The sequence below is a fragment of the Ornithodoros turicata genome, chromosome 2 (genome assembly GCF_037126465.1).
Source record: "Ornithodoros turicata isolate Travis chromosome 2, ASM3712646v1, whole genome shotgun sequence".
In the NCBI taxonomy this organism is placed as follows: domain Eukaryota; kingdom Metazoa; phylum Arthropoda; class Arachnida; order Ixodida; family Argasidae; genus Ornithodoros; species Ornithodoros turicata.
Window position 1 is genome coordinate 27,826,158 of NC_088202.1, and position 14,456 is coordinate 27,840,613.

General features: G+C 43.7%; 1 protein-coding gene across 1 annotated transcript; it reads left to right on the top strand.

The window, feature by feature from the left end:
• Positions 1–5,739: 5,739 nt before the first annotated feature.
• Positions 5,740–12,206, top strand: LOC135384454 (uncharacterized; the record flags this gene model as incomplete). Its single annotated transcript, XM_064613655.1, has 6 exons — positions 5,740–6,087; positions 6,756–6,929; positions 7,252–7,438; positions 9,736–9,978; positions 10,788–10,959; positions 12,083–12,206. Coding segments are annotated over 6 exons (1,248 nt in total), but the record flags the coding sequence as incomplete, so codon positions are not given.
• Between the last annotated feature and the right edge of the window lie 2,250 nt (positions 12,207–14,456).

Sequence of the window (14,456 nt, forward strand, 5' to 3'; positions counted from 1 at the left end):
GCCATGCTGATATTTGGACAAAACATTGTGGTCACTTAAGAACTTCTGTATGTAGACAACAAGAACGTGTTCAAGTAAGTTGCAACTAGTACTAGTAATTGACACCGGCCGGTAATTGCTGACAAGTAACTGATCACCTTGTTTGTGAATAGGGACTACATGTGCCTTAAGCCAATCACCAGGTAAAACACCTGTAGATAACGACAAGTTAAAAATGTGTGTTAAAAACCAAATATCTGTTCTGCGCAGCGCCTCAGGAATACATTTGAGGATCCCATCAGGCCCTGTTGATTTTTTGGGGTTCACATTGAGGAGCATCTCAAGGACACCCTCTCTAAATAGAAAAAGGTCACAATCAGAATTAGCAAGTTGATTCCGTAATTGGTAGTAATCCCGTTCCAAGTAGACACTTTGAAAATAGTTGTTAAATTCGTCAGCAATTAAACCCGCTTCAGTTATAGGTACATCATCTACACTTATTTTTGTTACCTCTTTTTGTGGTTGTTTCAGATAGCGCCAAAATCTCTGTGGATCGTTCTTAATAAATCCTTCAACTTTATGCTTAAAAAAGTTTGTTCTAGCTTGTTTAACTTTCGTCACCAAGGAACGTTTTAAGGATATGTATTCTGGCAAGTAAGTTCTAAATTTTTTACGTAGCCGCTTAATTTTACGTTTCATGTGAATAATTTCACGGCTAATCCAAGGGTTTACTCTGCGCTTTGGGACTCTTCTTATGGGAACAAAATTGTCAATACAATACCCGACAGTGACACGAAACTGTCTCCACAGGGTCTCAATGTCAGTTGAAAGAGTGCCAAGGTTAAATTCAAGGTAGTTAATTATCCCAATATCATCTGCTTTACTAAAATCCTTCGTCGTGGGAACATCAGAAGCACTCAAGGAATGCTCTTCGTGAAATGTATAGTTATAATTTATTAAGTCATGATCTGAAATACCCTCTTCCACCTTAGCTGTACCCTGAACAAATCCTTCACTGACAAAGAGAAGATCCAAAATTGAATTACCTCGTGTGGGTTCTCTTACCAACTGAGATAAATTCATCGAAAAGATTATATCCAAGATCATATCAATAGCTGATGCTTTACCGTAAGTGCAGTTATTCCAGTTAACAGAGGGTAAATTAAAGTCTCCTGTTACAATGACATTTTTATCACGTAGTTTTAGCAAGTAATCATAAAGTTTAAAGAGGAATGTATCATCCGCATCTGGTGGTCGATAAACCGCACAAACGAAAAATATCCTACCCTATATAGACACTTTCAGTAACAAACTTGCATGGTAACTGATCTGTTCCATAACAATAACATCAACTGTACTTTTTGTAATAACCGCTACTCCACCACCACGTGAACCCCTATCACGTCTGTACAAATGATAACCTGGCGGGACAATCTCATCGCCGCTAATATTTACATGCAACCATGTTTCTTTGATAACACAAATATGTGGGTCGTGTAACAACCAAAGTGCTTTAAGCTTATCTAATTTGTTGACAATGCTTCTCGCATTTAGCGAGAGTAACCGGAGTTGGTGCGACTTTGACCGCTAGCTTTGAGTATTTGCCAATATCCCTCTTCCTGTTATCCGCTGATTTGACACATTGTCCCATACATACAGCTTATCATCTATGCGAAGTTTGTCGTGCACCAGTGTAACCTTTTTTCCATGCTCTCTATCCCGCTTCGCACTTTCCCAAAGTAACTTACGCTTACGCAGGGTATCTGCACAGTAATCATTCTGAATATATATTCTAGTTCCCTTCAACTTCTTTGCATTCTGTAAAACTTCTTCCTTTTCTCTGTAGTCTTGAAAGTAAACTATAACATGCCTATTTGTAGCAGGTCTCCCTAGTCTATGTATTCATGCAACAGATGAACAACGTACACCCAATTTATCTCGAAATACATCACCGATAACCCTGTCGTGTAAGACCTGTCCGTTTTCTTATCATTGTCCAAGACCGTATACAATCAAGTTTGACCTTCGACTGCGATTCTCTAAGTCAACAAGCTTGTCATGCTGTTTTTTCAGTTCTTCTTCCAATCTTGCCGTGGTTGAACTTAAAGAGTCTACTCCACTGATCTTCACTTTGATTTCCCGTAAGTTGGTTTCAAGGTCATTTAAACGAGTACCAATGCCAGCCATTACAGCCTCAGTATTTTCCAAACGACATTTCAAGCTAGCAATATCAGCCCTAATATCTGCTGGCGTGACAAAATGACCTGAAACATCTCCTCCACCGGTGGACCAGGGTTTGATTCAATATCGCCACACAGAAGCAACTGACATGAACAAAAACAGTCATAGGCAATTCTCAAGCACGTACTTGGGCACGGCAACACAACTATGAACCTATCATCGCTACGTACAGAGTAACTGTAACCAACCTGTACGAAGAAGAAGAGGCGCACGTTAAGCGACATTGCTCCAAGGCTTTCGCCATGCCCACTGTCGGTGCGAGGATGCTGGTACTCTTTTAAAGCAGTAGTTGTTGACGTCACGCGCCCATAAGGTGATAACACAGCCGGTGTACTGAAGGTCATAGGGTTCAAAAACAGAGTCGCTAATCCGGAATCCACTGTTGCCGCACGAAATTCCTGAAGCAGGCGAGTCGAACTGCTCCGCTGCTGTGTGCTCAGGCCGGTAGAACAAAGCCTGTACGAAGAAGAAGAGGCGCACGTTAAGCGACATTGCTCCAAGGCTTTCGCCGTGCCCACTGTCGGTGCGAGGATGCTGGTGCTCTTTTAAAGGGTCCCTGACCAGTGATTTTGGAGCCGTTTTCGCGATTCAGATCGATGGAAGGCATCAAGAGGAGCTTCTCCACCAATTCGCGTGCTTTCAAGCAGAGTAGTTTTTCTAAAATCGAATTTCCAAAACCCTGTGTCAATCCCGTTCAGCACGCCAAGCGTCAAACCGAGGAAGCGCCCGCGCATAAATTAAAACATATGCAAGTGACGTGTGCCGTGACGTCGAGCCGTACCCAACCACAGTCTGGAATTACGTAGGTGTGGTTGTGACATCAGCATGAACTTGTAACCCATTATTTGTACAAAATGATCCTTGGGCGTGCATTTCTAAATGTTAAAATGTGCAGGAATAAAAAGTATACCCCGTATCTCACATCTTTGTCGTTCGTTGTAATTACTTCGACCCGCGCTAATCCGATTAGCCCGCGACGGAGAAGATTATTGCAGACGCTACTTTCGGAAACCGCGCTGCTTTGTTTTGGAGTTTGTGTCTGCAGTTTCTTGCGTTTGTCATAGTTGATCGTTAGTGATCATACGTGATACGATAAGTGATCGTGCTGTGAACGCTCACTGTTCGCCGAATATGCCTGGTTACGGATGTCTGGTTGAAGGGTGTCCGAATGCGGCGTACTCATCGAATATTCGGTTTCATGGGTTACCAAGTGACGACCAGCGGCGGCAGCAATGGCTTGCGACAGTCCCGTCACGACTCTGGCAAGGTAGAAAGCTGGAGAACATTCGGTTCTGCGAACGGTATTTCCCACCTTCCGACTACGTGATGCACCCCTCTGTGTCACGACGACTCGGACTGCAGCGACAGATGTACCGCCTGGAGAAGACGGCAGTTCCTTCTTTGAATCTAGCTGCAGTTGCAGAGGTTAGTGTTTCGCCTGATGCTGTTGTGTCTCATCAGCACAGTATGGGCATTTCGCGAACTATTATTCGTCAGTCTCGTTCACTTTAAACAGCTAATCATCGGACGTAGAGCAGATCATATGAAAGTAATCCTAAAGTATAATTCTCCGTGTTATAAACACGCAATTTATAGACGACGGAGGAGGTTTAGGCTAATACAGATGAACACTTCCAAGGAGGTCATGCTGTTCTTCTAACTGTACTTTAGGTGAAACATCAAACTTGTTATGTTTTACCTAGGGTGAACAATGAACAACATGGAAAATGTAGCACATAAGCTCTTATTTGTCAGATGAAGAATTAGGTAAAGACCCTTGTCGTCTTTTTGTTCATGGTTCTCAATACTCAGGCTGATCGTCACATGGAAGTCGAAGACTCTCAAGCTGACCGGCCGGAAGTGGCCACATCTCGTGAGTCTCATCAGGTACGCATAAAATGCACTGAATTGATGTGACAAAACAAGCAATGCTTGTAATAAAGTGTGTTCTCTGTATGTCTAGATTACTACCACTAGCCAAGCTGCCGCATTAGTGGAACTTTCCCACCTGGACCTTCCTGTTGGACATGAGGTATGCAGCACATATCCTTTCACATTGTGCACTTGAATACGTAACATTTGTGATGATGGAACGTTTGCCTACTGCCCACAGGAAACTGCAGGCGATGCAAGTCCTTCTGACCTCGAGATGGACTACTACGATCTGGCAATCCCACTTGAGCATGAGGTCTGTGACAATTTGTGAAACTTTGTGTTTCTGATACATGTGGCTGGCATATGTCTGCACATGGCCCAATATTGCTGGAGTATCTCCCCCTCTCGAGGGAGAAAATGAACTATGGAAGGATAAGTGCATGACAGTAAGCAAGAGGGTGGGAGCTGAAGTCGAGGGGAAAATGACAGACAGAGCAAGGAAGATGGCTGAAACAAGGACAGGGGTACTCCACACATAAAAAAAATTCTTCCATTTGAGAGTCAGACCAGTTTCACGTGGGTACCCCTTTGGTTATTATATTATATGTGTTCTTGTTCATTCCATTACAGGAAGTGGTATCTGCCAGCCATGACCTCCCATGCTACTCAGGAGCTGCATCTCCAACTAAGGTAAACGAGCTACAGCAACAGACTCTTTTTCTTCATTGAGCACTAATTTCAACCTCCAAACAGCACTGGGCAACGGCAGCACTAGAGGTCCCGGCTGATCCCTCTGCACATATACTTGAGGGAACTGAGGTAATAATACTGAGAGTGACCACAGGCAAAATATGTGACAAACAATTTCAATCACAGGTGACATAAATGGAATAAGCATAAGTATACCACAACTTTATTGTCGTTCCATTTTTACTTCACTGTGTTGACCCGCAATTGTAGCAGTCGTTTATCGCATGCACAGATAGTCTGGAGTGCTTTTCAATGTATACACACTAGACACAAAATTCTGCAACATTTCTAGTACCAAAAGTGCCTCGGATCATGTGGTGCTTGTTGTACAAGACGGAAGGGAACAACAGTAGCTACACAGACAACAGCATCGGACTTCAGATCTGCTGGCTTGGTCAGCACCTGTGAGTGTAACACATTCACTATTTCACCAACAAATAACAATGACAATCAACACTGTAAGCTTCACTGTACGATCTTTTGTGCAGCCACCCAATGCAACATGGAGCTGGAGCGGTTGGTAGCTCTAAGGTCGACCGCTGTGCAAACGGATGACGCCACTCCTGCCATGGCAGCCCCTCTGACATCATCACCAGTGCGTCCCCGTCCACAAGAGCTTCCACCATGCCCAGAGTCTCCGATCCTGCATTCTTCACCAGCTGAGGCAGGTGGCAGTGAAGATGAGGTCGATGAAGGAGACCGGACATATTACCCTTCAATGGATGGGAGCACCTTAGAGTACGTTGTGAGCAGCAGATTATGCTGTCCCTCTCTGACGTTTAATTTTTGCATAACAGTGAATGTCACTATCCATTTCCTGCAATGTTATGACCATGCTATTTCCTGTGTGACGGATGTGCAATGTTACCTCATTCCAGGGAGACACAAAGCGAGGCAAAGCTCTACGAGGAGCCAAAATACATTGTTTTCGAGAGCTGCCTCACCCAGCTGTTCAAGACATGCCGGGAGTGCTTCCAGCCCTGCAGATGCTCCTTTACGACCAGTGGAACACTGGTGACAGTGCTGGCGGAGTGTCACCAGGGTCACACCTTTCAGTGGACGAGCCAGCCACACATAGGCAAAAAGGCAGCAGGGAATGCCTTGCTTTCTGCTGCACTTCTGTATAGCGGCTCGAGCCCCACCTGCACTTTACGCATGCTGAGGCAAATGCGTGTCCAGGTGCTCACAGACCGCCAGTATTACCGGTATCAGGGTGCATACCTATTCCCTACGGTCAATAAGGTATGAATAGTGGGCATAAAAAGCATGCAAGCATTTTTGTTGTTCATCATACGAGGGTGACACACATGAAAATGATGAAAGTGAACTTCCAAAAATGACAGTCGTCACGAGTCTTGGTAACGATGTAGCCTTATCTTCAAAAAGCGATCACTATATAGGTGGTTGGAACACTATGCCACTGATCTGCAATCATTTCGAGATGGCTTTTTCTTTTGACTCACCCTCGAAGAAACCAAACATCCAACGCAAATACACGTCACTAAATAACACAGAAGTAAAACCTAATTTTGGTGGAAATAGGACTTTGCGGCTCCCACAATAAGCCACCACAGCCGACCATGCTCAAGGTGATGGGAGAAAAAGCTTAGGCACCTGTCACCTGGGTATGTCCAATTTATATACTCCCATATATTTTCACCAGTTATCTTAGGTGTAAGGTGCAGGAGTGGCATTTCTAGCACACGGAGTGCAAAGCGCTGTTAATCCTATTTTGCAGTGACAGTAGTGCATACATTTCTTGTCTTCCAGTAGTGTTTTTTTTTCTTCAAATTTTAGTTGCCCTGAAATCTGCAGCTGTAATTGAACTAAAATTTTTCCAAAGTAGGGTGTTGCGTGTGGTGGTGCAGGACAGTACCCATTAACGAAAGTGCAATGCATTTCTGCCGCAGGTATACAAACAACAACAGCAGGGGCTCCTCGAGGACCTGGGCACCGACCCCACTTCTCTTGCCTCAGATGGCAGGTGTGACTCGCCTGGCCACAGCGCAAAGTTCCTGACTTACAGCTTCTACTCTGATAGGCTAAACAAAATTATACACTTTGAGCAAGTTCAGGTGAAGGAGGTATGTGCCGTATCATCTTTTCGACAAAGCACATTGCTTGAATTTTCGAGATAGCATAGCTTTTGAAGATTGAAAGGGCAAGCAGGCTTCATAACACATTATTCATTCTCCAGAAGTATAAAGCCACCAACATATTACCAAGTGACTGGTCAGGATATTTACTGTGCCAGAGTACAATCAAATGCAATGAATTTGATGCCTCGACTAAGTTCCCACGATTATTGTTAGTGTTGGACCCGCACTATTGCTAACAGTTAGAGTAAAAAATTATGGTAGGAATAGACTACTTCTTGTGAAAAGCTGCTGATATCCTTGATTGCAGTCCACGGAAGTGCAGGCTAGCAGCCATATGGAGAAGGAGGGTCTTGTGCGAGGACTGAAGTTTATGGAGGACAACCATGTCCATGTGGCCTCTCTCACGACTGACCGGCACCCGGCCACAAAAAAGTACATGCGCACCGCCAAGCCAGGCATCAAACACTATTTCGACGTGTGGCATGTGTCGAAAGGTAGGGACAATATGAAGAACTCTGTATTACTTGGTCATTATGGTCATGTTATTACTTGGCGTTTATGAATGGGCAAGGCCCTTCTTTTTCTGCTGCGACAAACTTTGACCTTGAGTTCCTTAGCAGGACTCCATAAATACTGCAATTTTCCGCGGCAGAAGCAAAAATAAGTGCTTGTCCAAAATGCCTTATGGTTTTGCAATAATAGCACTGTGCTTGCAAATACTAGTTCATCTGGACAGAGGAAACATACAGCTGGTTCCTTTCCCCTCCTAATACCCAGATGGTGCTCCTGCTGTTTCGGTTGTATGAGCAGGATGAGCACTGGTACACGTCACGCACTGGCCCAGCAGTTTAAATTCATGCTTCATGACTCCTAAACAAGTATAAATTACCAAAATTATTTTAAAAAATGAATCCATTGGATGCAAAGGTATAACTAGAACAGCTGGAAACTATTCTATAAAGATGACTTCCTACAGTGCCTATGTGCACGAGGTGAAGCATGCTTTAGCAACTACTATCGGGAACGGATTCCAGTAATGTTCAAGAAAACCCTATCAATTCAGGAAGACCGCATCCAGATCTCTGCTGTGTGGACTAAAATATAAATTTATAATGACTAGAAATGTCATAATGTGCTAAAATTCGGCCCATTTCTCATTACCATACCAAGAATTGTGCAATCACAAAAAATTCCACCACGCTGTACCTCACATTCTGTGGCCGACCCACAATTCCCCAAATTTTTATGAAAAAATGAGGCTTTATAATGGGTAAGGCCCAAAGTTTACTGCTGTTCCGAATTGCTGAGTGCGGCTTGCCTCTGCCCCCCCCCCCCCCACACACACACACAGAAAAAAATCACGGTGGCGCCCCTGTGTAATAGCAAACATTATTTAACTGCCTGCATCAGACCCATTTTCACCGGCTTAGTCATTTACAGCCATGCATCAACATTAAAATTTTCCTTGTTTGGTGGAAGAAGGGAAGACTGTATGCAATCTCTGCAACCCTACTACATTTTTTACCATAATTTTAAACATCTTTTAATGTTTTTTTTTTAAACAAAATACAGAAGCCGACACTGAAGATTCTTGTTTAAGTTTAATTTGTACAAGCTTTCGCGTGGAGGTCCACGCTTCCTCAGGTACAAAGTGAAGTGGTGACACACATAAGTATATATAGTATAGACATATACACTGCTGTACAAAGAAAGGGAAGAGGAAAGGAGATATGGTGCCACATGTCTCCTTTCCTCTTCCCTTTCTTTGTACAGCAGTGTATATGTCTATACTATATATACTTATGTGTGTCACCACTTCACTTTGTACCTGAGGAAGCGTGGACCTCCACGCGAAAGCTTGTACAAATTAAACTTAAACAAAAATCTTCAGTGTCGGCTTCTGTATTTTGTTTATGTGATCTACAGGACTTGACTCCCCTCTTCGTATACGCAAATGTTTTTTTTTAGTGTAAGTGTATTTTTAACGTCTGTAAAGTGGGCTTCGACCTCTGCACACAAGCGTTGGGGGAAGCCCACTTTACGGAGCTGCTTGGAGCTCATCAGGTCATTATACTTTGTGTGCAACAGCCAAGCTGTAATCGTTTTGCCTTTTCCTTTTTCTCGAAATTTTAGTGCATGGTGCTTGGTAGACAGTCATGATGCACAAATTGAAACTTCTCAGTCCTCATGAAATGCATAACCAGTTCCTTAATAAGAACTGGTCCTCTCTCATCCTGCCCTATCAGAAGTAGCACAATCTAGGCAACAGCTGTAAGTTTTCTCTCTACATGGCTACCGAACCATAAGAAATGCCTGAGCATGCACACATTCTTGCTGTTGCTACCGAAAACGGCACACTTTGCGAACCCGTGCCGCACAATGTAAGACTAGCTGCAGCAGAAAACCACGAGCCTCATTAACGGGTCATGTCTGGCCGCTGCTGAATTGCTTGCTAAGTTCAAGATGACATCATACTAATTGTGACATGGTGGTATGAAATGGTCTTAAGCAGACCTTTGTGTGTCCCCCTTCCCAAATGCAGCATCAAATGCAGGTCCCTTTTTTATGGAGGATTGCATATTCACATTTCAGTACTTGAGCTACACCAGTGGCTCCTAAACAGGGCAGCTGTCCCACACATATTACGCCCAATCCAAACCGAAAAGCAATTAATACGCAAGCCTGACCTGAGCATTTCAATGAGACACCCTTTCTCAGTGAGGTGCTGTCTTTGCTGGTGCAGTTTAAATTTCTACATATTTCTGCATTTTGCACCCACGTCTGACTACAGGCATAAAGAAGAAGCTCTCAGCCTCCAGCAACACTGTAGCCACAAGGGACCTCAAACAGTGGATACCAGCCACCGTCAACCATATATATTGGTGCGCAGCTGTGAGTGGTGGTGACGGTGACTTGCTGGCTGCCATGTGGAAGAGCTCCGTAAATCACGTGGCTAACATCCATGAGGGTCACGACCCCAGCTACCCACGTTGTCTGCACAAGCCCAACCAGGAGTCAACCTGGCTTCAGCCTGGTACTGTACACATTATAAGACTTGTCATTCGTGGTTCCCTGTCAATAGCATTATTTCCATTATTTTTTTTTCTCGGAGGGGGAGGAATTGGCATATGACACAAGTTGCTACAATAAAGGATGAAACTTACACCCTCATTAACTCAAACCTCCCCAGTATCCACTGTTTGCTTGGGTACAGCTGTAATTTGAGTTATTGAATGAATTTTACAACAGAGTAAATATGCACCATGAAAATCATGGTGTATACAGAAAAGGAGTGAAACCAGGTCCCCCAAGGTCGCCATTTTCCCATGTATTTGTTCCTATCCCGATGCGTGCAATGCCGGAGGCCGCCCTTAGATACCCCATTGTTACCAGACGTTGGCTTGCGTGGATTGTAGCGCGCTAAAGATCCAGTTGAAGCACAATCCAAGCCAGGCCAAGTCACCGAAGGAGAAATGGACGACTGCAGCGCCTGCGGCGCCTGGTACGACAGGTACGCTATGTGATGCACGCAGCCATGCACTAGATCCTTCCGATCGCTCAACACGTTTAAAAACGGACCAAAAAGTGAAACACGACAGAGAAAGTTGTTATACGCGTTTTATTTGGACATATAAAGACTAGATTCATTCGCAGAAACAACAAAAACATTTTGCCGCTAAACTTAGCGCGGTGCAGTGATACGGAACGGCAACAGTGGGGTATCTAGTGGCGGCCTTCTTCATTGCACGCTTTTCCGAGGTGAGTTTGGGGGACCTGAGTGAAACATTCAGTCCAAGTAGTAAATTTGTGTCTCTAACCCTCGTGGACTTCTGCTTCTTGCAGGATCTGCAGCACATGCAAAGTTCAAGGCCATTGTTACTGCTCCCCTCCTGCTGAAAGATATACCCCAACTGTCCCCTGCCACGCAGACATATGGCCTTGAAAGTTTCCATAGCGTGCTCAACAACTTCGCACCAAAGTCAACGGCATTTTCCCCTGAAGGAATGTTGGAGCGGTACGTATTAACGCATTATTTGTTCACTGGGTCTTAAATAGGCAATGCTCATTGCAAAAACAAGCTTATGACTAGCAACATAGATGTAATTTTGGGGATACACAAAAGTTTCTCAGTGTTGATCAAAGTACAGTAGACTTGAGTTAATTCAAACAAAATCCAAATTTTTGTTTGGCCTAGTATGTCTTTAATACATTTCGTATCCGCTTCATTCGAACCGTGCCTTCGGTTAATTTGCAGTTTGTGGCCTCTAAGGCAGGTGACACCGAAGACCACTGCTCTGCCGAATCGAAATCGAATAGCGATATTCGGAAATTCGAATAATTTTCGAATATTTCTGCAGTTGTTCTGCCTGTAAAGTAGGCTTCACCTAATGCACGTAACTTGCTGGAAGCCAACCTTACAGGCGCACTTTTGATGCACTGATTAATCAAAACTGGTGATAATTTTACGCTTGCATAATTGTTTTGTTCAGCAACGACAACAACAACAACAAAAAAGAAACCTGTTTACCAGCGCAAAAATTCAAATATAAAAAAGTGTCAAGAGATGCAGTAAATTCATAAACAGAGGCCACTGTTCACAATTACATTCAAAGTTGCTACGGCGGACAGAGGCTTCACGATACGCAAAACAAATGAGAGAAGCAGTTCATTGGTTATTATCATATTTTGCGCCTAAGTGCTTATAGATGCACTTTGTGTGATTTGTATCAGTGACTGGCAGCACAAAGGATGGTACGAATATACCACCTGTCCTACGAAAATCTCTGCAGCCCATTGTACAGATAAATCGATGAACGGAAAACTGAGGCGCTGTTAGTTGTACTTGACTCAGAAACAGGTTCTACACCACGAGTAGGACCTGTTTCTAACTCAAGTACCACAGTGGTCGCCTCTGTTTTTTGTTTATCGATCTATGCGTACAATGAGCTGCAGAGATTTTCGTCGGACATGCGGTATATATCTTGGTGGATTTCTGATAATTCAAACTTCTGATAATTCAGGCAAAAAAGTGCTGGTCCCCTCAAGTTTGAATTAACGACATTCTATTGTAGTTCTCTTCATGTGCCTATCCAATATAAAAATATATTGTTAACTGTGAATAACACTTTCTGCGTCAGAACATCCCTCGCCATTCTCCACTTCAATGAAAATTCCTGCCGCAAACAAGCACAGACTTTGACTGCTGAAGAGCGTTGGAAACTGAAGGTGCAAAAAGGCAGGGGAGGGCACATCAGTGCATGAACAATGAAGGAGGATGCAACATTCAGTGAGTATGCGATGCCCAAGGCACTAGCACCTCCCTGGTGTGTTCTGTATAACAGCAACTCACTTGTGAACATGTGGAATTTTGTGCTTATTCGCTGGTTATGTTGACATCCTCCTCGACGAGACACTTCTAAGATGCTCCTCTCTACCTTCATTTAAAGCAGCACTTGAGGAAGCAACCCCACTTGCCACCCCACCAATGACCTCTGACACCTACCCATGACAACGCCGGGAGGACATCATTGAGGCCCGCAAGAGCAGATTCTTGCAGCATCCCCAGTGATGGCTTGGCCAACAGATATGAGCTGGCACTGGCAGCACCTCATGACATGACTACGTCTGTTTTTTGTTTTTTTCTTTACTTCACTGTTAGATGCTGCGAAGCAACTATGGTCATTAGCGGCAGATAGATGGGGACAGGTGGACAGCCAGCAGCAGAAGGGAAGGGAGTAGGGAAATAGAGGGAATGATAAAATGTATCATAATTTGATGAAGTTATTGCTAGATGCCGGGTTCATCGGCATTACAGGAGTACAGAGGGCCATCCAAAAAAATTTCAGATTAAGACATCTGATGAAAGTGTGTGTGCCACTATACCGAAAAGTGCAAAAGGTTTTGATGTGTGCAATTTGTTTCCCAGAAAAAAACTCACATAAACATAGCTCCGCGCGTTCATCCTTAACTCGCCATTCCAGCTATAACGAGGATGAGGAGGTATGATGCCACGTCACCGATGACGGTATAAGGAGAACTCGTTCTGGTTCGCCAGTGGGGGTCAGCGCCTTGTCCCTTTGCCGCCGTAAACCTGTTTTGCCAATTCTCGCGGAGAATTGGGGATAGAAGGAGCGGCCTAAGCATTACAGAGCAAGGAGAAAGGCTTTATCAGAACCCTGAACAGCAGACAACATTTCTCTAGGCCAATCAGCGAACCTTCTCCTTATAGCGTCAGCGCGAGGTTCCAGGCAGATCACAGGCTGGTACTGCTCTTCACCACCGTTGCGCATGGTCGCTTTTTGCGGCGTATTTTAAATACAGTTTCTGCGATAATTATGAATATGTGGTGTAAATTACTTCGCATGGTGCATCTTACTGGCCTACTTAACAGTTTTATAGGAAGAAAACTGGGTGTTAAAATGACTTCTGTGCTACTTTAATGGATGGTTCAATAGGCATGCAAACATACATAGGAATTCCTCAATATATGTGCTCAAAATGCACTTTAGAATCACAAGTCACTGTGCTGAGTCTGCGGAAAATGCTTTCTGCAGAGTCAATCCTTTATCAAAGTTTAATCGTTCACTCAAAATTTTACCAAGGTCTCTTAGGAGCACAAAAACTGGAAAAACTAATCTCCTGAAGCCCTAATAACATACTGATCAAAGTAATTGGTGAAAAGTAATGTAGTTACTCAGTATGTACAAGCCTGGCACGTAATAATTTTGCACAGTCATTATGTTTCATTGTAGCATTTTTGTGAAATCTGCCACATATGATGTCGCAATAGTGGTGACAAAGGTGATGGGCTTCACTTTTGTTGTTACATGCGAGAAGGCAGCTGTACTTTGTAATCGCTAGTACTTCATTTTGTATAAAATTCTTGTGGATATTTGGACATGGTCTGATGCACCTGTGTTCATTTTGTGCATTTTCTGTAATGTGCTATTACAATACACCATGGCCATGGAGTTAGGTGTAATGTGACACGAAGTTTGTGGCACAAACCATATTTGGCCCTTTTCTTCTCACCATCATAAAATGAAAAATTACGTTTGCCTTGCTTTGTTGTACTTGTTACCTGCCTGAACAAATAGGTGATGAGCCAGTTGAGAGGTTTTGCATGTTTGAATGTATGAAGTCTGCTTTATGTTTCATTTTCATATTAGTCGGGCATACACATGGGCATAGGTAGATAATGAAGAAACAAGCTGGCGTAATAGGCAAGCAGTACACCACAATTTACCTGGTATGTCAATCCACATCTTGCGTGAATGAGCATGACATGGAGCTGTGGGCATAGAAGTGCTTCTTCAGGCTGGAGAAGGCCTACTTATTAACGAGCAAGTCCTTGATGCTCTGCATAAGCGTTCTAACGTGAAATACTGCATCACTGCACCCAGTCACACCGACACACAGTTGCACTCTGCATTTCATTCAAAGGAACCTTTTATTTTTGTCACTGTTGTCCCATAACTGCAGTCTGGCAAAGCACTGCAATCAGCCACATCT